The sequence below is a fragment of the Aquila chrysaetos genome, chromosome 2 (assembly GCF_900496995.4).
Source record: "Aquila chrysaetos chrysaetos chromosome 2, bAquChr1.4, whole genome shotgun sequence".
NCBI lineage: Eukaryota > Metazoa > Chordata > Aves > Accipitriformes > Accipitridae > Aquila > Aquila chrysaetos.
In genome coordinates, this window is record NC_044005.1 from 17,782,204 (window position 1) to 17,804,630 (window position 22,427).

Genomic DNA, 22,427 nt, shown 5'->3' on the forward strand with positions numbered 1-22,427 from the left:
GAATGAATGAGGTACCCTTTTCATTACTGAGGCCAAGAGGACTCATTGTCTTCTTAATAGTAACCAGTGGGGTGTCTACTGTGTAGAAATAAAAGATGAGGTGTTGACACTTAAGTGGAGTCCTGTAGGCTGGTGCTCACAGGTGCTCCCTGCAGCTCACTTACCCTGACCATGGCCTTCAGAGCTTAGTGCTGGGCAAATTTGTGTGCCTCCAGATGACCAGATATCTCCATCTCAGGTAGTGTATAGGGCAAAGCAGCTGACCTTGGCACAGAAATATTTCCAATAAATATTTGCTTAGGAGTTGCATACCCTTTGGGATGTAACACTCCACTCTACTGACCAGCTGGGCCCCGTGGTCTTTGCTCTGTTTGGAGTGATGTGGACACATGCATACGATGTCCAAGAAAACTAGCTTCATCAGCATTCAGCTTTGTCCTTCTAGGTAATATGTATTTGAAACCATGTAATGTTTAACAGAAGAAAACAGCAGTATGAGTAAAGCAGCAAGAAACAGTACAACCCATACAAGAGCAAGACCCTTCTGAATGTAATGTAAGTACCCAGTTATCTTTACCTTAACGATTTTGATGCAGCTGTATGGCATTTAGCTAGTGAGTCATGAAGCACATCTGCTTTCAAGGGTGAAACCTCATTTCTAAACATTCAAATGACAGCAGAACTTAATTTCAAGAAATATTGAATAGCAAATTGTGGTGATACATTATAGCAGCTCCACAGAGTATAAATCTGCTCTGAATATTTATGCCCAATAGCTCTTTCACTTCTAGAAGCAATCTGTTTCATTAACAAGGGGGAAGTATTCTGACTTCCCATCTGTCAATCTTATTTTTTATCATTACTAATGTTCCCTAAAGCTTACAACCACATAACTGAAACTAAGGTGAATGAGCTGTCTTACACCAACACAGTCCAGACAGGATTCACAAATTGATTTTGCTATGCCAACCTACCCTGTAAGTCCTGATTTACTCAGATCTCACAGAGCAAAGCCGTGGAGGGACAAGCTGGCTCCTTTTCAGCCAAATCTTAGTGGTCAGAGTGCTGACACAAGGTGGGGGAAATCCCAATAAACATCTTATCTGCTCTGCTGAACCCATGTCTTTGAGTACCTTTGCCATTGACTGGGGAGTGAGCAGGTAACTTGTGTGATCTTCCCTGAAGCTGTTCTGCTTCAAGTAGGACATTAGGTGAAAGTTAATTGGAGTTGCTCTTCTAGTCATTAGTACAATTTTTATTGGAATAGCTCTGTTTTCTGACAGGTTAAACATCAGAGATGCTACAAATCATCCCAACATGTTCTTGGTCTAACCCGTTAAAGGGAAAGCAATAAACAAACAAACACAAAAAATTGCCACAGTTGTCAGAAATGGCCAAGATGCCATGATCTAGTCTCTTTGCTGAGCACTACTCTGGCCACAGGGCTATTTTCCTTAAGAAAGGAGGCTTTCCTGCTGATAAAAAGTTTGGAAAGACAGGAGGGGCCAAGCCCACACCACTGACCTCACCCTCACATGACCAGGATGGGAGGGGTACACGCAGAGAGGAATCCATCTGGAAGACATATGTCACATGAGTGGCTGTTTAAAAGAAAGCAACATATTCTGGTCTAATCAGGTATTGAAGCAGAAGATTTTTACCAGCTCTCTTGTTATTAGTCACTTTGTATATTAAAATGAGTCAGGAATGAGAGAAAGAATACCACTTTGAGTGCTGCAATCTCATATTGTTTTCCATTGACATAGCACTGTCATTTGACGTAAGCCTCATTCAATCACTAATAGCATGATAATCCTGAGAGTTCTTGGAGATAAACATAAAAGAATTAAGAGCCGCTCCTGATGTGCTGCCTCACCATAAAATGGATTTACACAGAGACAAGAAAAACCCCCAAACCCAGCACCTTTTCACTTGTTCTCTCCCTCTGACTCTTTTTTTTTCTTTAATACTCACGTGTTTTTCTCCAGTAAGAAGGGACTTCTGTAGCTGGAGTAAAGCAGAACTGAAGTAGGCAGCAATGGATAAGAATTACAGATAAACTCAGAAGCACAAGGATTTAAAAAAACATTTCCATAGTAAAGGAGCATGTCAGGAGATAACAGTGGTTACCACATAGCTGTTAAAGGTAGTAGCAGATAGAAATAAAAGGTAAGATGTTGACACAGCTGACCTCCAGCACACAAGACCATTTTGTTCTTTGTCCACACAGTAGCTGTGAAGGATGATGAAGGCCACCCTCCCGCTGTGCTTGCTGGTGGTCATGCTTCACCTCAATGTCCACAGCCTGACCCAGAGTGACCACCACAATGACGAGCCCAGGGCAACTGACCCCCAGGAGCAGCATCCCCGTGAGGGAGATCCTCTTGGGTCCTGCCAACAGATAGTCCCCAGCAACACAGATTTTGCCTTCCGGTTTTACAGGCAAGCAACCACCCAAGAACCTGGCAAGAACGTTTTCTTTTCCCCAATCAGCATCTCCACTGCCTTTGCCCTCCTGGCCCTGGGCTCCAGAGCCACCAGCCAGGCTCAGGTGCTGGAAGCGCTGGCCTTTAACCTCACTGACACCCGGGAGGAGGAGATACATGACGGCTTTCATCATCTCCTCCTCTTGCTGAACCGCCCTGGCAGCCAGGTGCAACTGAGCATGGGGAATGCCCTGTTCATGGACAAACAGCTGAAGCCACTGAAAACATTTCTGAAGGACATCAAAAAACTGTACAAAGGAAAAATTGTTTCTACTAACTTCCAGAATTCCACTGAAGCTAAAAAAGAGATCAATGATCATGTAAAGAACAAAACCCATGGGAATATAAACCAAATACTTAAAGACCTTGATCCAAACACTCTAATGGTAATTGTTAACTACATTTATTTCAAAGGTAAGTTACATAGGTGTTACTTACTGCAGTTACCTCACTTTAACCTGTACTAAAACGAATACCCCAGATTATTTCTGAATTATTTTTAAAAGAAAGGCCAGTATTAAGATTAGGCTATTATAATAAGAAACATTGAAAGTTCTCATGCTTTGAAAGCTCTTCCATATCTAAATTTTTCTAGCATATGTTTAGGCTCCTAAGCATAAAAGTTCATTTATTTTCAATCTTCAAGTTTTAGGGAGTTGCCAGAGCACAACAGATTTATGCTTTTGTAAATTTTTCTGTCAGACTTTATCTAATTATTTAAAAAATTACGTTTTCACATTTTGTATGAAGTAGAAAAATAAATTCCAAAGATGCAGATTAACAAAAATTGCCAAACACTTTAATTTACTTACAGTCCATGCCTATTAAATGGGTAGGTGTCTCTGGAGTTGGAGCCTAAATGTTCTACAGCTTGTCATCACATTATACATATCCCAAGAGGTACTTGTGAATGCACTGCTTTGGCAATGATTAACTTCCTCTTAGATGTTATTTCCATTTGTAGCAGCATGCAGGACATACATGAAAATTACCACCCAGAAAAGCATGTTTGGAAATAGATGATCTTTCAGCAAAACAGATTTTTTTTCAAGTACTTCATTAAATTTGGGTACCCTAGTCTCACGTGCCCTAGTCTGAGGCATTTCTTTATGATACCAGAGTATACTTTTTTTGCTGGGTGGGCAGGAAGGAAAGTTCAAACTTATAAAGTAACCAGAGTACGGTGGAGTTTACATTCCATTATTTATTTTTCAATTTTATCTTATTTCTATTTAATATTAAAAAAAAGAGAACATACTTACAGATTGGCAAGGTGTGATCCCTCTGTATTTGTTCAGTGAACGACCTGATTTAATACAAAACAAAATACCATAGAAAAATCAGTTGAATAAACATCAAGAGAAAACCATTTTGATGATTAAAGCCCTTGAAGCCCTATTCCATTTACTGTAATGCAGTTATGATCAGGCCCAAAAGTTCGGGTTGCTCTTGCATGTAAGCTTTTCCTTAGTGCTACAAGATGAAGAACATATGAAAAAGCATTGAAGGAGCTTAACATGCTACCTTTTAAAAGGCAGACATCTGCTGTGGAACTTGCTTTACAAGCAATGTTCTGAACCCAGAAAGTAACTTGTTAGATCCTGGTCAGCTTTCATTTTCTTCAAATATAATGTAAGGTAATATGATGAAGTTACTTCATTTAATTTATCTGACTTAGAAAGGTGTCATACAAGTCCATATGAAATTTAACCTGGGATATTTAGTTGTTACTGGACACAGTACAGCAAAGATGACAGGGAACAAGATCTTTAATAAACTTGGAATACATCTGATCTTCAAGTATGAGTGTAAATCTTCAGATATGGGTTTATCTGGTGTACATTAGTCTGGGCTATATTAATATATCCTCCTTGAAATAAGCATTTGATTGCATTCTTTCTCTTTTGGTTTTAAGCCTACTGGGAAAATCCTTTCAGTATTAAGGGGACTCGCAAGGATTATTTCCATGTGAATGCAAAGACCTCAGTTGAAGTGAAGATGATGACTCGAGATGGATTTTATAAAGCATACTCTGACCAGAAGCTGTCTTGCAAGGTGGTGCAGATTCCTTACAAGGGAGATGTTGCAGCATTGTTTATTCTGCCCAATGAAGGAAAAATGAAACAGTTGGAAGATGCCCTGACAAAAGGCACTGTGTCTAAATGGGAAAAATCACTTGAAAGACGGTAAATATGGAGTTCTGATTTGATGATTCAGGGTAGTCAGAATCCAGTCTGAATACTATGATCAGGTTTTACAGTTACTAGCCTTTGCTGTTGATTGGAGATTTAAGCAATGGAATAGGTATAAAGGGACAGACCAAATGATTTAATGATTTGATACTTTCAGCAAAAGTTACAATCAGCATTGCCTTGTGATGAGGGAAGAGATCTGTGAGCTGGGTAATTTAATCCCCCCCCCCCCCCGCATTTTCTGGTTGATGTTAAGTGTTTCCATTTCCCTTGTCTCAAGCACAATGTGTTAAGAGTGGTAATACTGAGACATAGCAATCAGATCCCTCAGAAGGAATGGGGGATGTGAATTCCGAAAGAAAAACCTGCAAGACTAGGAGGAGAATGTAAACTTAGTCCTAAAAATGCTGGCACCACTGCTTCTTGCTCTACCATCAAGTGACCGTGTTGCAGAATCATACAAGAAAGCCCAACTGATGTCGTTCTCCTTTCCCATTCTCCAGACCATCATCTTCCCATCTTCTTTCCCATCTTCTTTTTGTTGCCATCTTTTTCAGATGAAAAGACTAACATTTTAGCACAGAAAAACCACCAGCAAGTTAGCAAGTTGGGAGTCTTCAGTCCAAGGCATGCTTTGATTGCAATAACTACCATAATTTTCTTTTGAATTAACAGGAGAATAGAAGTGTATATTCCAAAACTATCAATTTCAGGCACCTATGACTTAAAGAAGATGTTCGTGAATCTAGGTGTAACTGATGTGTTTTCTGACCGGGCTGATCTGTCTGGAATCACAGGAAGTCTTGATGTGAAGGTTTCAAAAGTAAGTCTGTCAGCAGAAGCAATGGTCTATGGATTCCTCAACACCCAATTGTCTTGCCCTAAGCTAAGTAGTGAAATTTTACTTATGGCTAGGGCTGGCTGATACTCTGAACTAGAACATTTAGCTGGTAAAGTAACTTCAGACTTTCTTGAACTTCTCCAAGATCTGGAGATAAGGGTACCGTCTTTGGACTGACAGGCAAAGGTTGGGAGGGGTGTAGCATTTGTCCCAGAAACTAAACACAGTCCAGTTTCTGCACATGAAAGGAGTGCCCATGGATATCTGTACTGGGGATGCCTTGCATCAGCATATCTAGCAGAAAAGTGGCCTTTTTTCTAATATGTGCATTCTATAATTTTAAAGGATTTTAAAACTTCTGCTGCCATTGAAGGCCCTGATGAGTGCTAATCATGTAAGATGGACCAGACTTGAGGAAAACATCCTGTTTCTGAAAATAACATGAAGAGAAACAGATAATGTGAAGAGAAACAGATAAAGTGAAGAGAAAGATTAGCATTCTTACAGCCATTCTGAAAGCAGCAATTACAATGTTCTAACATTTTGGGGCTAGTAAAAAAAAAAAAAGATTAAAAATGCCGAACAATAATTTTTTAAAAGAAATTGGTATCAAGGTTGAATTTCTACTGGCTAAACTGTAACGCACATGCTGTTAGGGAAACATACAGAGCAGTTCCGGAGCCCAACTTCCTTTATCTCTGAAATTGTCATTCCTTGTGAATTTGCTTGAATATTCTACTTTCAACTTATTCCACAAGGTGTGCAGTCCTTAAGGTCTGTGTTGGATATACTTGTGTTGAGGAACTCTAAATGTGAGAATACTTGCTTATTGAGACAACATTGCTAAAAAAACCACCATGGGCTATAGTGGCCTTATTCCTGGTTCCTGGCCTACCAGCCATTTTTATGAAAGGCAGTAGCTGAATTAACCTAGTGCTAATTTTAATCATTTCACACCTCATACTCCACATACGTTAATTCTTGCTCTATTTCATTGTAGGCTGCTCACAAGGCCCTGCTGAAGATCCATGAGAATGGCACAGAGGCTGCAGCAGTCACTGGCACAGATTTTCTTCCACATTCTGTTCCTCCTGTTGTTAAATTCAACCGTCCATTTTTGCTGTTGATTGTTGATCAATATACTCAGAGCATTCTCTTCATGGGAAAAATTGTAAACCCAACTGAAAAATGACTGGTCGGTGGGTGGTCTTAGTGATTTGAATTGCATTCTTCATGCTATTATAGTTCAATGTGATTAAAATTATATCAAAACAGTTACTAACAATTTTCTTTTTCCAAAGAAACAAGAGTGTGATCATTCTTAAGAACACTGTTCTTGCTTCCTCCTCCAGTAGAAAGTAACCACTGAGATACACCTATTCATGAATTATGAAGAATTTTATAAATCAGCCTTTTAATGACCAGTGTATGCCATCTTTGAAGAACAAGGTAAGTATCCAGCTGAGAGAATCAGTTTAAAACATTTTAAGTAAATAAAGATTGAACAAAGAGGCCACTCCTGAATTGTGAGTAGAAAGGATGGAAAATGCTGAGGTTTGCTCCAGCTGCTGCCAGCTCTCACCAGGTCCTGGTGCTGGAGGGCTGATGTGGAAATTTAACATACAAACTCAATCCACTCAGGGATATCTTAGTTCTTCTCTTCCACATGGGTGTCAATGATGGAGAAAGGTCATGTTGTGTTTCCATGAGAAAATGATTGCTGACCTCTCTGAGGATGTCTGTGCCAATTTGACATCTCTCTCCTAATGCAGCCTTATGGATCCAAGGCAGTGTCAAAATCCAGAACCAAGGCTTGGCACTTGTGAGGATCTGGAGCACCAAGAAAAGGCATGTATGCTGACAGAAACACAGCCACTCTGGTGTGGTGTCAGCCTGACTCCCTCCTTGTTCCATCCTGAGGAATCAACAGCAGATGTTTAACAGTAGTAAAGGTATTTAACAGTGATCAGGGTTACAGCAGAATAGACTTAGGTTAAAAAAACCCAGACCCTTCTCAGCATGTTGAACCTCATACAGTTTCTTTAAAAATATCATGTTAAGTGATCAGGAGTTTAATTTTTTAAATCAGAAGTTTGAGTCTATAGGGTCATGAGCGCAATTTGATAATAAAGCAGTTAGTTAGTACCCAAGAAGGAGCTACTCTGTAGAGTCCAGCCTCTCCAAGGCAACTGTTACCTGCCCATACCAGTCTGTGCAGTTATAGCATTTGCCTTGGGTACAGGATATTCAGGAATATTCATGTTCAGATCCCTCCCTTTCCTGAAGGCAGACAATCCCATACCTCCAACATCCTAAACTCCAGGCTGGTCAGGCTGATCCCTGTGAAAGGAGAGCTAGGATTGGACCTGGAGCGTTGGTAAGGATATTTGCCTGGAAGATGGAAATCCAGGTCTGCCCTTCCCTGGATGGAGAACGGGTTTGGCAGATAAATTGTAATGAATTCTCTGCAAACTACACTGTTGAGTGGGTGGTGGCTGAAGCAATGATATCTTGTGACATTGGTAGGGCTTCTAGGAAAAGGAAGGCATAGCTTCAAATCACACATTGGGGAAGTCAGTCACTTTCAGACCAGGCCTAGGCACTTCCTTTGAAGGTCAAGTCTTTTGCCATACTCTCCTTTGTGACATTCACAGCTGATGGCATCCACTCACATTGTGTTGGCTTCTCTGAGTCCCACTTTAACGCAGCAAACTCTCCACAAGCATCCTATGTGGAAGCAGTGGCTAAATCAGAGCTCGGGAACTTTTTAGTTGGCTAGACACCGAAAAGGTGCTACTGGCATTGCTTTATAGATTTAATCTTGTGTTTCATTAGCAAATAGAAGTTCAGAAGGGATGGGGTATGAATACCTGGAAGGGGTAAAACAAACATTGAGATTGGTTATATCCCCAGAGTTTACATCTATGCTAGTAAATAAAATGCTCCAAGGTCTGTTCTTTAGCCATGAGGTCAACTGGCTCACCACAGCTCATATCCATGTTGCTTAACTCTGACACTGCAAGACATCTGGGCTGCTTATTGGAAATACCCACTGGCCTGTGCTAACTGCAAAAACATGCTTAGGACTTCTTCAGAAGAATCGTAGCTGGCATGAGCAATACCTCTGTCTGAAACTGTACTAAAAATGTAAGAATATGAGTGCCTGCAGGCTGATGGCCAGGCCTGTGCCACAGCACTGCTCAATGTACTATTAGAAACGGAGCCAGAGTGACCAACTGAGGGGGTGGGAAGCTGTCACTCTGTCATTCAGCCCTATAAGCTCCCCCTCTGATAGTAATCTGCCTTTTTTGAATGACACTAAGTTCCAGGTCATGCTGATAGGCCTTCACCAGCTACTTCCCAAAAATGAGGGAACTGAGGACCCTTTTCCCTTCTGTGGAATAAGATTAGGCAGTTCAGGAAACACCCTTCAAAACTGCTGCAAGTCACAAACTGTGAGACTCCCATGTACTTCCTATGGATGTGTTTTGTTGTTTTCTTCTGATCAGTCCTGTGCATTTGCTGTCACAGTAACTGTGCTTGCTTATTTTCAAAAGGCTGCTCCTCATTAAGGGTTTGTGCTGGTCCTCAGATTATACAGCAATGCTTTAATGATGTTGATATCTGAAACACTTCACAGACGAGCACATAGAAACTATCATGAAGCGTAAAATATGCAAGTTTAATTCTATTACATTGTAATATAAATGAACTTAAATACAATTTAAAATGTGATACAATTTACTGTGGAGGCATAGCCACTGTCCATTGTCCATGTCCTGCCCCAGTCTTTAAAAATGTTGAAACCAAGAGTTTTATTATGAACCAGAAATTCTGTCACTGGTTTGGGGACCTGACAGTTTTTTGGCAGATGTGCAAACTGCTTGCTATGTACTGCCCTGACTCTGCAAACTGGAATTAGATGGCAGAAAAAGGCCATTGCAGAGTCTCCTTTGGCAGCTGGATCCCCCCACTGAGAAAGGCTCAGCACCCAAGGCCAATGTCATGCAGCTCTCCTTCCAACGACTGTGCAGGGGCAAGCAGAGAGGGAGGTGATGAAGTGCACAGCTCCCCACTCCTTGAATCTGACAGTAATGTTAAATAAAGCAGACCATGACTGCAGTAATACCACTGCCAAACTAGTGCTGAATCAGAGATGTAACCAGATCCCCTGTGATCAATTCATTCTTGTAGACAGTGCCAGACCAAAGGGAAACTTGTATTTTTTGATTGCTAAAAATTTTTAGAAATGGTTTTACTGACAGATCAGAAAGACAAATGTTGCTATAACCTGATAAAGTAATAACTATAGAAGGTCTCAAAGGGCCAGATGGGATGAATTTAGGAATTGTTTCTGGCATGGTACCCAGATGTGAAATCTATTTACAATTAGATCAAGAAACCTTGAATTGGCTTTACTTTTGCTTTACCCACGACTGCATGCAATGCTCCTTTGCTGCACTTGAGCCTGTTGTCCCTGGCTGTCAACAGTCCAGTGGCCACAAGCAGAACAAGAAAACTAAGCACCACAGGAGCAGCATCCCCACAAGGGAGACCCTTTTGGGTCCTGCCAATGGATAGTCCCCAGCAACATGGACTTTTCCTTCTGGTTTTACAGGCAAGTGACTGCCCAAGAACTTGGCAAGAGCATTTTCTTCTCACTGGTCAGCATCCCTGCTGCTTTTGCCCTCCTGGCCCTGGGCTCCAGAGCCACGAGCCAGGCTCAGTTGCTGGAAGGGCTGGCCTTTAACCTCACAGACACTCAGGAGGACCCACCACTTTTCTATCATTTATTTTAATTCTGGGAGTTATACATCATCTCTAAGTTCTTGTACCATTATACTTAATTAAGTTTTTTGGTCTGTAGTCTTAACTACTTGAGTTTGATGTATCTTTTGGAAAAACAAATTCAAGCTAAGATTCAATTTGAGAGCAAAATTTTGGTCTTGCAGTCCATCAAGTATTACTTATTTTTTCCCCTTTTTTATTCTAGTGATTTTTAAATAACTTATAACAACTAGTTTTGAAAAGCCTTGGCAGTGTCAAGCAGGTCTACAATTCCAATGTCTTCATCTGGGAACTTTATGGAAAATATATCAGTAAAACCTGAGATGAGCTCTCAGTGAGAGATTACCCATCTTGAACATTAAAATGCTGGCTGATTGACTCCAATGGAATTCACATGAGGCCTTAAATGCTTGTATGCTCTTGGAAACACATTTTCTTTCAGTGCTAGGAGATTAGGTACAGACAAAGCAGAAAATTTAAAATATTGTTTTCTGCAAACTGATGAAAGTGATTATCTGAGGTGAAAAGTCTGTTATGAGAAAAGGAATCACACCCTGGTAATAAAAGAACTTTATTTCTTTCTGAGATGTAACACAGAAGAAAATAATAAGATTATTTGATTCTGTTTATACAGCTTTCATCTAGCAAACTATAAGTTCATATGAAATTTTAGTTCAGAGATTCCTATTGCATTGGTGAAAGAGGCTGAAAACAAAGCAAAAAAGAATAGTTTCTATTCACAGTTTTGTCACAGACTTTTTGCTTAACCTTCAGCTTTTTTCTTTCTGTCAGTCATGCTTTTTTTTGAAGTGGAGCCAGAATAACTTTCCTTATCTGAGGAGAAAATGATGAGTATTTGTAAGACATGGACATCATAGTTGGGCTGCCCTTTACAGAAATAGATAAAAATACAGAGAGGATTTGATTCTTATTCTAGTTACAGAAATTTTGCAATGATGCCAATCTCCTGATTTTAATGGAGTTATTTATGTCAATAAGTTTATTTATATGAAATTTTGCAGACAGACCTTCAGTGGTACATCTTTATAAGGCAACAAGAAATGGCTGCATGAGGATTTATCATGCAAAGTTCACATTTCTCTTGCTCAATCCTTATCATCTTGCTGATGTTTTGTTTCCACAGCCAGAAATCCTTTGCCCTGGAAAACCCAGAAATATAACTTGCAAAGCTGGCATATACTAACCTGACAACCAAGTAGGAACAGGAGTAAGTTAATGATATGGGATGAAACTCCTCCTGTAAGGAGGAACCAAGACATATTGCATAACTGAGCAAAGTCACTGGCAGACAGTAGTGAAAGAGATAATTGAATTATTCCTTAATTCCTTCCATATAGACCATTATCAGGCCAATGGGAAAAGCACATCTGTCAGTCCTTTATATGACTTCCCTGGCTCCTGGAGCAGGAGTCCCTCTGTCCCAGCCACTGCTTATCTAGAAGCATCCAGCTCCATACCCTCCTCTGTGAAATTCCCCTGGATGGATCTCCTTCCTGCGAAACTCTGCACAAACTTTCCAGTTTAGCCTCACATTTCACAGTGACATCTGTTCTGGGGACACAGCCATTTGCACTAACAAACAGGAATGTGCAGAGAAGTAACAAACTGCTTTCCCTTCCCTGGGTTCTCACAGATGCTGCCATCTGGGAGGTGTGCTGGTGATACCCATGTGTGGTGATTCAGCCTCATATTCCATTGCATTCAACAGGAGACACTCGTGTTTTCCAATAGTCTCTATTTCTGGCACCTATGACCTAAGGGAGATTTTCAAAGGACTAGGTGTGACTGATGCATTCATTAACCATGCTGATCTATCTGGAATTGCTGAGAAGCTGATTGCTTTGAAGTTTGCAGACAAAAATTGTCATTTGTGGGTCTGATGTAGCTGCTGGTCTTAACCTTGCCTAGGAGGAGACTTGGGTGAGGGTCGGAGGAGCTGGTGCCTGGGAGTGGTGAGCAGGGACAGCAGCAACTTTCTACTCTCTCCCTGACATTCTGAGTGCTGCTGCTGCATGTCCTGGGAGAAAATGGAGGAATCACTGCAGAAACTCTGCTGTTCCCAGCAGTTCCTCACTGAAAATAGTACCATCCTTCAGATGGTTAGACAAGCATTAGGGCTGGGCTGAAAGATTCATGCTATCTATGTAGGCAGGCCTAGACTTGAGAAAAATATCTTGTCTTTGCTAGAGTTAAGCAACAACATACTTGCTGCTGCTGAACCTTGGTCATTTTACATAATATTGCAATAAACTTTCTGGGTACTTGCACACATCATGAAAAAAAATATCTCTGTGGAAATACATTCTGACAAACTCTGCTTCTATCTTGTAGGAGATAGTAGCACTATAGTGGGTAGATTCCTATGTGTAGATAAACTGTAGATTTACCTGAGGTGAAATCATGTACATTCAATGGAAATAATTAGTCATTGCTAATTGGGATGAGTGCCATGCATCTCATCCTTAAATAACCTTCTAAATAGCTAAATTGTGCCTATTTCTCTCAGCTCCCTCTGAGAGGGATCCCAGTGTAAGTCACATATAGTATGTATATAAATCATGCCTATCCTATTCGTATGTAGCAAAGGGTTAAGAAGATGTCCTCTCTTCTCCCCAGCTAACATTTTGCCATGGTAACAATTGCCCATTTCATTCTTCCATTTGTTTTCTTATTTTGGCTATTTTTCAAGCCATGTTAATACTTTGCTTTTCACTTCAGTAGTTTCTAAAATACTCATCAAATGTCTCTCAAAAAGCTAACCAGTGCCTGCAACTATCCTTTATCTAATAATTTAATGAGCCCTTCAAATAATGCCAGTTAGGGCATACTTGCAGTGTGCGTTGCAGGGCAACGTAGAGATACTGAGCTATTCCTGAACAAACTTGCTGCTGCCTTGGGTATTCAATTAGATGGCATCCTTGCATCAGGATACCCCATGCAGAAAGTTCAGTGGGTCAGAGCATCCTTTTTATAAACAGACCTTGCTTTGGCCCTATCTTAGGTTTCCAGTTCTTCTAATATTCTTTCTTCTAAAGCTCTTTTACCACAGTTATGCCAGACTACCTTGCAAAGCTCTTTTGCCCACAGTTTAGTTCAAGCCCAAGAGTAGCAAGGTCCCTGCTCTTTCTCTCCCCTCAAAACCCTAGGTGCTGGCATCATTCTGCCTATATGACAGTAAAATAGACTTACAATGTTTGATGTCCAGAAAAAAATATCTTACTCAGTCTTTGCTTTGCAAATCAATCTTATTTGCTCTGTTTAATATTTACCAGTGGACATTAACTTAATACTACCCAGCAGAACAAATAATAGGGAAGAAGCACTGTGAAAGAGAGGTCCAGCACTGTAAGTACTATATTATACTTTCTTAGAAGTCTTTGAATTCACTTTGTCTGTGATCTCTGCCATTTATTGCACAATATTTAATTCTGAGATGAATCTATTGTGTGCAGTAACTGGAAATTATTTTAGCTTCTGGAAGCATATTCTAAATGTTGGAAGCAGGATTCAGTCAGTGATCCAGCTCTTACCTATAGTGGCAGGATGACTGAGAGATGAGGTCCAAAATGAGTACTCAACAGTCAATGCTAAAGTGAAGAACAAAACCTTGTCTCTTCTCCCAGAGGAGCAAATATAGTTGCAATGTCCTGACTACTCCAGGCTGATGCTGGGCTACTAAGAGTAATGTCCCTGTACCTCTAGTGTGTTTAAAGACCAGGCTACTTGCACCCAAGTGGCCTCAATGGTAAATTAGTCTCTTTCAAAAGCAGATTTGGGTATTTATGAAAAGAGTACTTGCCAAACCAAAATGAACTACCTCCATTTAGAATGCCTTTTTTTTTTCCCAGAGTTGATGGTTTTATCCAGCATTTTAGACACACTGAGAACAGCTCCTGTACTCAGCACTTACACAGCTTGTATATTCAATAATTTATACTGGGCAGCCAGAAAATGGGGAACCCAGAATTAACAACTCCCTGTGAAAAGTTTGATGTAAGACCTAAACCTGGCATTAGACACACAGCCTAAGGCAGACCCTGGGACGGAATACCATGCTCCAGAATAAGTATACAGCTGCTATGAACAACATTCAGATTGTGTCTATTTTTCTGCAGGCCACTGCCTACTTCATGTTTTTGAATTTCTGTCATTTGAGATAATTTAGGTGAGGCACCCTATGGAGAACATTCTTCTCCAGTATATTTCATGGTTCTTCCCCTGAAAAGGGCAGAAGAGAGACTGTGGGATTATGTAGTATTTGCTTATGTCAGTTAAAGGAAGAGGAAAGGTCATCAAATTGTGCATACACAGCAAGGCAGATTCCACTATAGCTTTTCCTAAGCTCTTGAGTCTTGGGCTTTGCAACCTTATGGATAGTTTATGTGCAATAGAGAGAGCCAATAAACTTTCTCGATTTATCCTCAATTTGCTAAAACATTTAAGGTAAAGTTTTGAAATAATACAGTTCTTGAGTTTAGAGCTGCTACACAAGAGGCAGAAAGATATAAACAGTTTAAGGGGTGAGCATTTAAATGGATTTCATTCACAGCTACAACCAACATGATCTCTGTATCACTGCAGTGCTTGAAAACCCAAGTCATAACAAGACCATGGGTACTACAGAAACAGATCAGCAAAAGTCAGTCTCTGTGCCAAAGGACTTACCAAATACATGGGGGCCAATAGGTGAACTCAGCCATGAACCCAAAGGCACTTAGAAGTGCAATGAGGCCATGCTGGTCAGAAGCAAGAACTATTTCAGGTGTAATACCTCAAAAAAGCCTACACAACGTCAATTATTTCCTGGTGATATCACATTAATATCTTCCTTCCTTTGCTCATTGGTCAGAAACTGATAGAACTGGCTAGAAATAGACTATCCAGGAGGCCAAGTAAAAGCGTATTTCTAAATAGAGCAGTAATAGTAAAGACTGACATCTGAAAATCATATCTAGAATACAAAAACTATTTTTATGCAGGAAAGAGAAAATTCTCTAGATCTGAAAGTTGCTCTGTTCTTTCTTAACAGAACTGTTCAGAAGGAAGATGAAGTCTGCATTGTGTTTGTGTTTGTTGCTTCTTGGACTTCAAGTCCAGGGTCAACATAGGTCCAACCTCAATGATGAACAGCAGGAACAAAAAATACCCCATTCCCCAGAAGACCATTCCCAGGCTGAAGATGAAAACTTGGCTCATGTCAAGATAGCCCCCAGTAACACTGACTTCGCATTTAGGTTTTACAAGCAGGTCAGAGAGGAAGCAGGCAACAAGAACATCTTCTTCTCTCCTTTGAGCATCTCCACTGCCTTTGCAATGCTCTCCCTGGGGGCCAGATCAAACACGCTTCGTCAGCTGCACAAAGGCCTTGCCTTCAACCTAACAGAGATAGAGGAGCAGGAGATCCATGAGGGATTTCAGCGCGTCCTCCAGCTGCTGAACGACCCTCACCGAGAAGTCCAGTTGAGCATGGGCAATGCCCTGTTCATAGACGATCGAATGAAACTGCTCCAAAAATTTTTGGATGATGTCACAAATTTTTATTATTCTGAAGCTATTTCTAGTAACTTCCAGAATTCTTCAGAGGCTATAAAGGAAATCAATAACTACATAGATACAAAAACCCATGGGAAAATTGTTCCTTTACTCAAGAAACTTTCTTCAGACACCAAGATGATTCTGGTTAACTACATTTTCTTTAAAGGTGAGTGACAAACATGGGTAGCAGTTATACACATAAGCTCTGGAAGTCTTATCCAGATCTAAGAAATGTAACTTTCTTCACACTGTGAACCTATTCTATCATCTAATTTAAAATATGTCTTTCTACTTTTAAATGACATAAGGAAATATTTGAAAGCCAGGTATGAAGAATCATTTTCTATATGAGTAAAAAAAAAAAAAGAAAGAAAGAAAAAAAGAACCTGTAGAAGTACTGATCAATGTCATATCAATTTTAAGCCAGGTTCAGAGCTTAAAATATTCAGAATGGATAAGGTTGGGAACTTATGATCATTTGTTGAAAGGCACAGGTGTTTGGCCGTGCAGGATATCGTCAAACACGGATGACACTTCTATGAAAGGAATAAGCCTGGAGCCTGTATAGTGGGAGTCTGTGGAAGTTTTACCATTGCCTTAGCAGGCAAAGGCTCACGTCTTTTCTATGACAATCCTCAGCCTATATTTTTCTTGTGTGATTTTTATTAGAACCATTGAAATGATGTAAAGCTTCTTTTCATGGCCAGGGAACAAGCATTCTTAAACTGAGATAGGCTTGTTGTTGCCTTTACAGTTCAAATACAGTATTTTAAGTATCAGCTAATGTGACATGCCTTTATTAGTCTCTTTTTCAGTTTATTCAATTCTATACTCATTCTTTTGTCAAAAGGCTACTGGGAAAAACCTTTCAAAAATTTGGACACCAGAGATGATGACTTCTTTTTGGATGCCAAGAATTCTGTTAAGGTCAAAATGATGCATCAAAAGGACATCTTTAATATCCATAGGGATGAGAAGTTGTCTTGCTGGGTAGTAGAAATCCCATACAAAGGAAATGCTGCTGCATTGTTTGTTCTGCCTGATGAAGGGATGATGAAGCAGGTGGAGGATGCTCTGCTAAAAGAAACAGTGTTTAACTGGATGCAATCACTTGAAGAAAGGTAATCTTTTAACTGCTGCTTTGTTTAAATATTGAAGAGGCCATAACTACTTATCCAGGCAAAGAAAGTAAAGCTTAGGATGCCACAATGAGTTGCTAAGTACAGCTCTGAGGAACAAGCATTGCATAGTTTCTTTAAATCAGACAAGGTGTCGGGCAATTTTGTATCTAAGGGGAACCCTATCCTCAGCTCCCCCAGTCACAACAGTAGGAGTGTTACCAGCTGTGAGGATCCTGCACATGGGTACATTGCCCTCAGGAGGCCTGCCTTGAGTAGGAAGAATCCAGTTCAAAACAAAATACAATTTCTTTTTCTCCAGTCTGGATGATAATTTCCAGCCAGTCACTTTCATAAACCAGCACTGTGGCCCTGCACCACTGATCAGACTGTGGCTGGTGGGAGAGGTACCTCAATTTCTGCTTCTCTAACATGGGATTTATTACTGTCTTAGAAAGCCAAGCCTTAGCTCCACGGGTATTTGGGATGGGTATATACCTGCAACAGCTATTGCATCGAGGGATCTTGCACTAATAAACTCACACTTTTCTTTTATTTTTGAAAAGAAACATCTACCTGGATCTTCCAAAATTCTCCATGTCTGGCTCCTATGATGTTAAGGGCCTGTTTCAGAAAATGGGTGTGACAGAGGCGTTCAGTAATCAGGCTGATTTCTCTGGAGTGGTAGAAAAAATCCCTCTGAGCGTTTCCAAAGTAAGTATGCAAACAGAGATGTCAATCAAGAGATTTGTCTGCCTCACTTACATGTAGGTTTTATCTCCACAAGTAGGCTGATCCCACTTCTGGAGTGTAGTCGTAGCTCACTGATAGTAATAAAGGAAGGAAAGATTAGGGATTAAATAAATGGCTGTTGTTCCTACAGTTTAATATTAAATTGTTTACTGCATAGAGATCCTGCAATTTGGCTTGAAGGTCTCTGAAGAAGAAAACAGATCTACAAAGAATAACAGGAATAATTTCACAAAAAGCTGGTGCAAAGTAATTAATGCATGACAAGAGTCATAGTTATGACATAAGTTTGGGAATAGTCACTCTTATCCTATGTATACACCTTTCATTACTGCATTATCTGAGCACATCAGAATTTATATGGACAAAAGACTTGTGGGACAGGGATAGCCCTATTTCACAAACAAGAAACTGGCACACAGACAGGTAAAGGAATTTCCCTAGTGTCCCAGGGAATATATGCCTTATGTCATGAGAAAAATGATCCTTCCCTTCTATTCTGCACTGGTGAGACCACCTCTGGAGTATTGCATCCAGTTTGGGGTTCCCAGTGCAAGGGAGATGTGGACATACTGGAGCAGAATGAGTCCAGAGGAGGGTGAGCAGGATGGCTGCATGGCTGGAGCGCAGGGTGTATGAGGAGAGGCTGGGAGACCTGGAATTGTTCATCCAGGAGAAGGGAAGGTGAAGGAAGGTTCTGAGTGCTGTCTACAGATACCTATTAGGAGGGTGCAGAGAACATGGGCCCAGGCTCTTCTTGCAGGTGCACAGTGACAGGAACAGAGACAATGCACACAAGACAGAAAATGGGAAATTCTCATCAGACATTATGAAAAAAAATTCAACATGAGGGTGATCAAAAACTTGGATGGGTTACTTAGAGAGGCTATGAAATTTCCATCCTTAGAAATACTCAAATCCTGACTGAATGAGACCCTGAGCAACCTTATCTGGTGTCAGAGTTGACTCAGTATAAGGTGGTTGGTTGCACTGGAAGACCTCTAGAGGTCCTTCCAACCTATATTATTAAATGATTTTGTGATTCCTCACACTGAATTACTACATGTGTAAACACCTGGATTACAGATATAGGACAAGTGAATAGAGGAAGGGTAGCAGGACCTCATAAGAGGAATTTTCAGGTGCATTATGAACAATGAAGAAAAAACATGGAGGGCTGACCAAAGACAATGAAATAAGATCACATGAATTTAGAAATATGAATTTGCTATACCTACTACAGGTAGGTACTACCTACTTACAGCCCTGTAAAGTCAAGTCATATCAGTGGGCTGTGTTACAGAAAGACACCCTATAAAGCTTGTCACTATTGTGTCTTTGCAGAGAGAATTTTTTTGCATACACAGAAGTTGATGCAAAATTAAAAACTTATTCTTCTGTGTTAAACATTAAGGACAAAATTTTACTCTGAGAACAACAGAACAGTAAATGTTCTCTATGCTGCTCAGGCCCTGCAAGCAGCCAAGTTTGACTCTGCCAGCATGTTGAAAACTCTCTGTGAACTAGGAGCAAACTGCTTGTCTTGGAACGGCTAGACCTGAGTATCTTTTTCACACCCGTTCTACATTCATTCTGTACTTTCTTTTAAAAACTACCTTATCACAGAGTTAAAGCAAGCAAGTTTGTCCCCAGTTGCTTCTTACTTTTCTGTACCTTGATTTTAATCTTTGCTTTGCTTGCAGGCGATTCACAGGGCCATGGTGGATGTCAGTGAAAACGGCACAGAAGCTGCTGCAGTGACCATGATAGAACTGACACTATTGTCTGCAGGGTTTCCTCCTCCTCCTCACATCAGATTCAACAGGCCCTTCCTGATGATGATTGTTGACAAAACCAGCCATGGCATCCTCTTCATGGGGAAAATTGTGAACCCAGCTGCTAAGGAAGACTAGGCCAGAGCACTTGTACTCCCCATTGCAGAGAAGAGAGCTTGTGCACTTCCCAGGGACTTCTCTGCATAAAGGGCCTAGAACAGATCCCTAATTAACAAATAAATAAATAAACATTACATTAAGTTATTATTCACTTATACATAAACAGCTGGGGACAAGCACGAGTGGGCCATGTTTACAAAATGTCCCAGGCCAAATAGGCAGCCATGGGATTGTCAACCAACAAACATTTCCCTACCTCACGGACATGGTTTAACCTCAGCCAGCAACTAATCACCACGCAGCCACTCACTCACTTCCCCCCCCCCCCGCCCAGTGGGATGGTGGAGAAAGTCAGAAGGAAAAAGGTAAAACTTGTGGGTTGAGGTAAGATCAGTTTAATAGAACAGAAAAGAAGAAACTAATAATGATAATAATAACAACAGTGAAATGACAATAATACTAATAAAAGGATTGGAATATACAAAACAAGTGATGCACAATGCAGTTGCTCACCACTCAACGACCAATGCCCAGTTAGTTCCCGAGCAGCGATCCCACCAGGTCAACTCCCCCCAGTTCATATACTAGGCATGACATCCATTGGCATGGAATACCCCTTTGGCCATTTTGGGTCAGCTGCCCTGGCTCTGTCCCCTCCAAACTTCTTGTGCCCCTCCAGCTTTCTTGTTGGCTGGGCATCAGAAGCTGAAAAATCCTTGACTTTGTCTAAACACTACTTAGCAACAACTGAAAACATCAGTGTGTTATCAACATTATTCTCATACTAAATCCAAAACATAACACTATACCAGCTACCAGAAAGAAAATTAACTCTATCCCACCTGAAATCAGGACACTCACTCATCAGCGGTGCCACGGTCCCTTGCATGCAGATAAACCTTTCTACTCCTGACTGAGAATGTCCCTATGTCTTCCATGTCCTGCATGTTGAGTCCTCAGCTCAGAAGCCATTCAGCTGAGAAACCATCCTTTCCCTCCCTCTCATGCCACTGTGAATCCCACGAGAAGTCTCCTTCATCTTTGAAGTCATTCCAGGGCTCAGTGGCCAAGAAGGGAAACAGAAACATAGACCCGTGAAACGTTTCCTATCCTAGATGGTGGATGCTCCTGGGTAAACAAAAACCCTTTTCCTTCCAGCTTGACAACTGCCTCCTACCAGCTCCCAACCCCTTGCTCCCATCTCCATTCCTCATTAGTCACTCCAGAGTAAGGGGCCCAACTTTTCTGGCAGGGCAAGAATTTACCTTCTGTAACAGATAAAGTTGCACATTATTGCACAAATGTGCATCCTTAATGGTCTTGTGCATGTATAGTAATGCCTGGACTCCCCAGGAGAACTGGATGTGGCAAAAAACACCCTCTAGTTCCAGCAACTGTTGACAGTAGTGCAGGAGGTCATGCCTCCGTTGTCCAAACGCTAGCTAATCATGGTGCCGTCCACCCGCTTCTGCAACCTCAGGCTGATGAGTGCCTCCAAGAAATCCCTCCCCATAGAGCTGCTGTTTGGGGTGCAGCAAGATGACTTGGACACCTTCCTGAGCATTGAGTAGGCAGAAGCTGGTGTTACCAGCAGCACAATGTGGAGAGTTGCTCTGTCGCAGATTAATATAATTTATTGCCAATTAAAAATAGAGTAAGAAACAAAGATATAATTAAAAACACCTTCCCCACATCCCTCCCTTCTTCCCAGGCTCAATTTCACTCCTCACTCTTCTACCTCCTCCCCCTGAGCGGTGCAGGGGAATGGGAAATGAGGAATGGGGATTGCGGTCAGTTCGTAATGCTTTGTCTCTGCCACTCTTTCCTCCTCATGCTCTTCCCCTGCTCCAGCGTGGTGTCCCTCCCACAGGAGACAGTCCTTCACAAACTGCTCCAGCACGGGTCTTTCCAATGGGGCACAGTCTATCAGGAACAGACTGGCTCAGTGTGGGTATCCCATGGGCCACAGGTCTTGCCATGAGCCTGCTCCAGCAGGGGCTCTCCAGGGGCTGCAGCTTCCTTCAGGGCACATCCACTTGCTCCAGTGTGGTGTCCTCCCCAGGCTGCAGGTGGATATCTGCTCCACCACGGTCCTGCATGGGCTGCAGGGGGACAGCCTGCCTCACCATGGTCTTCTCCAGGGGCCGCAGGGGAATCTCTGCTCGGGTGCCTGGAGCACCTCCTCCCCCTCCTTCTTCACTGACCTGCGGGGCTGCTTCTCTCACATTTTTTTACTCCTCTCTCTCACAGCTGTTGCACAGTTTTTACTGTTTCTTAAACATGCTTTCCCAGAGGCACCACCATCTTGGCTGAGGGGCTTCGCTGTGTCCTGTGGCGGGTCGGTTGGAACCAGCTGGAACCGGCTGTGTCTGGCATGGAGCAGCCCTGGCCTGTCCTCACAGAGGCTGCCCTGCAGCCCGCCGCTGCCAGCACCTGGACACGGACATCCAATACACAGAAACACAGTGCTAAGTAAGATAACATTAAGTCCACTAAGGGTAAAGGACATTTAATGGATGGGTAGAACACTTCGATGGCACTAATGAACTGTCAGAAGATGCCGTTAGGATCCCTTCACAGTGTCATCGCAGCATCAAGAGCTGGTGGGCCTCCACGCACCTCACAAATGCAGCCTGAGCTAAGTGACAACACCTCCTCCCGGCTTTTCCAGTCTCAGTTCTGCTTCCCTCCTGAGGAGGGGCAGGAGTTAAAACTTTACCTGAGTGGGCCTCAGGCTGCCTGCTGCTGCTGGAGGGGTTTGGCTTATGGCTAGGCTGGGTCAGAAATGATAAATACTTCTG

At 41.6% G+C, this 22,427-nt stretch overlaps 2 protein-coding genes across 3 annotated transcripts; both read left to right on the plus strand.

The window, feature by feature from the left end:
* Positions 1-334: 334 nt before the first annotated feature.
* LOC115350666 (alpha-1-antitrypsin-like) lies at positions 335-6,793 on the plus strand. Its single transcript, XM_030036496.2, has 5 exons — positions 335-555; positions 2,231-2,900; positions 4,402-4,672; positions 5,354-5,501; positions 6,520-6,793. The coding sequence occupies exons 2-5, from the start codon at positions 2,243-2,245 to the stop codon at positions 6,709-6,711; spliced, it is 1,269 nt and encodes a 422-aa protein (XP_029892356.1). The 5' UTR covers positions 335-555; positions 2,231-2,242; the 3' UTR covers positions 6,712-6,793.
* Positions 6,794-13,419: 6,626 nt separating this feature from the next.
* On the plus strand, positions 13,420-19,760 carry LOC115350655 (alpha-1-antitrypsin-like). Of its 2 annotated transcripts, none has more exons than XM_030036488.2 (5): positions 13,420-13,673; positions 15,358-16,029; positions 16,714-16,984; positions 17,548-17,695; positions 19,435-19,760. In XM_030036488.2, the coding sequence occupies exons 2-5, from the start codon at positions 15,375-15,377 to the stop codon at positions 19,642-19,644; spliced, it is 1,284 nt and encodes a 427-aa protein (XP_029892348.1). In that variant the 5' UTR covers positions 13,420-13,673; positions 15,358-15,374; the 3' UTR covers positions 19,645-19,760. The 2 variants fall into 2 exon arrangements, with proteins under 2 accessions (XP_029892348.1, XP_040974997.1); XM_041119063.1 differs by lacking the exon at positions 13,420-13,673 and adding an exon at positions 14,476-14,493.
* The last annotated feature ends 2,667 nt before the right edge of the window (positions 19,761-22,427 follow it).

Coding starts and splice junctions, on each gene's coding strand:
- LOC115350655 (XM_030036488.2), top strand. CDS start 15,375: ATGAAGTCTGCATTGTGTTTGTGTTTGTTGCTTCTTGGACTTCAAGTC. Junction 16,030..16,713: donor TAACTACATTTTCTTTAAAG/GTGAGTGACAAA, acceptor TTTTGTCAAAAG/GCTACTGGGAAAAACCTTTC. Junction 17,696..19,434: donor TCCCTCTGAGCGTTTCCAAA/GTAAGTATGCAA, acceptor CTTTGCTTGCAG/GCGATTCACAGGGCCATGGT.
- LOC115350666 (XM_030036496.2), top strand. CDS start 2,243: ATGATGAAGGCCACCCTCCCGCTGTGCTTGCTGGTGGTCATGCTTCAC. Junction 2,901..4,401: donor TAACTACATTTATTTCAAAG/GTAAGTTACATA, acceptor TTTGGTTTTAAG/CCTACTGGGAAAATCCTTTC. Junction 5,502..6,519: donor TTGATGTGAAGGTTTCAAAA/GTAAGTCTGTCA, acceptor ATTTCATTGTAG/GCTGCTCACAAGGCCCTGCT.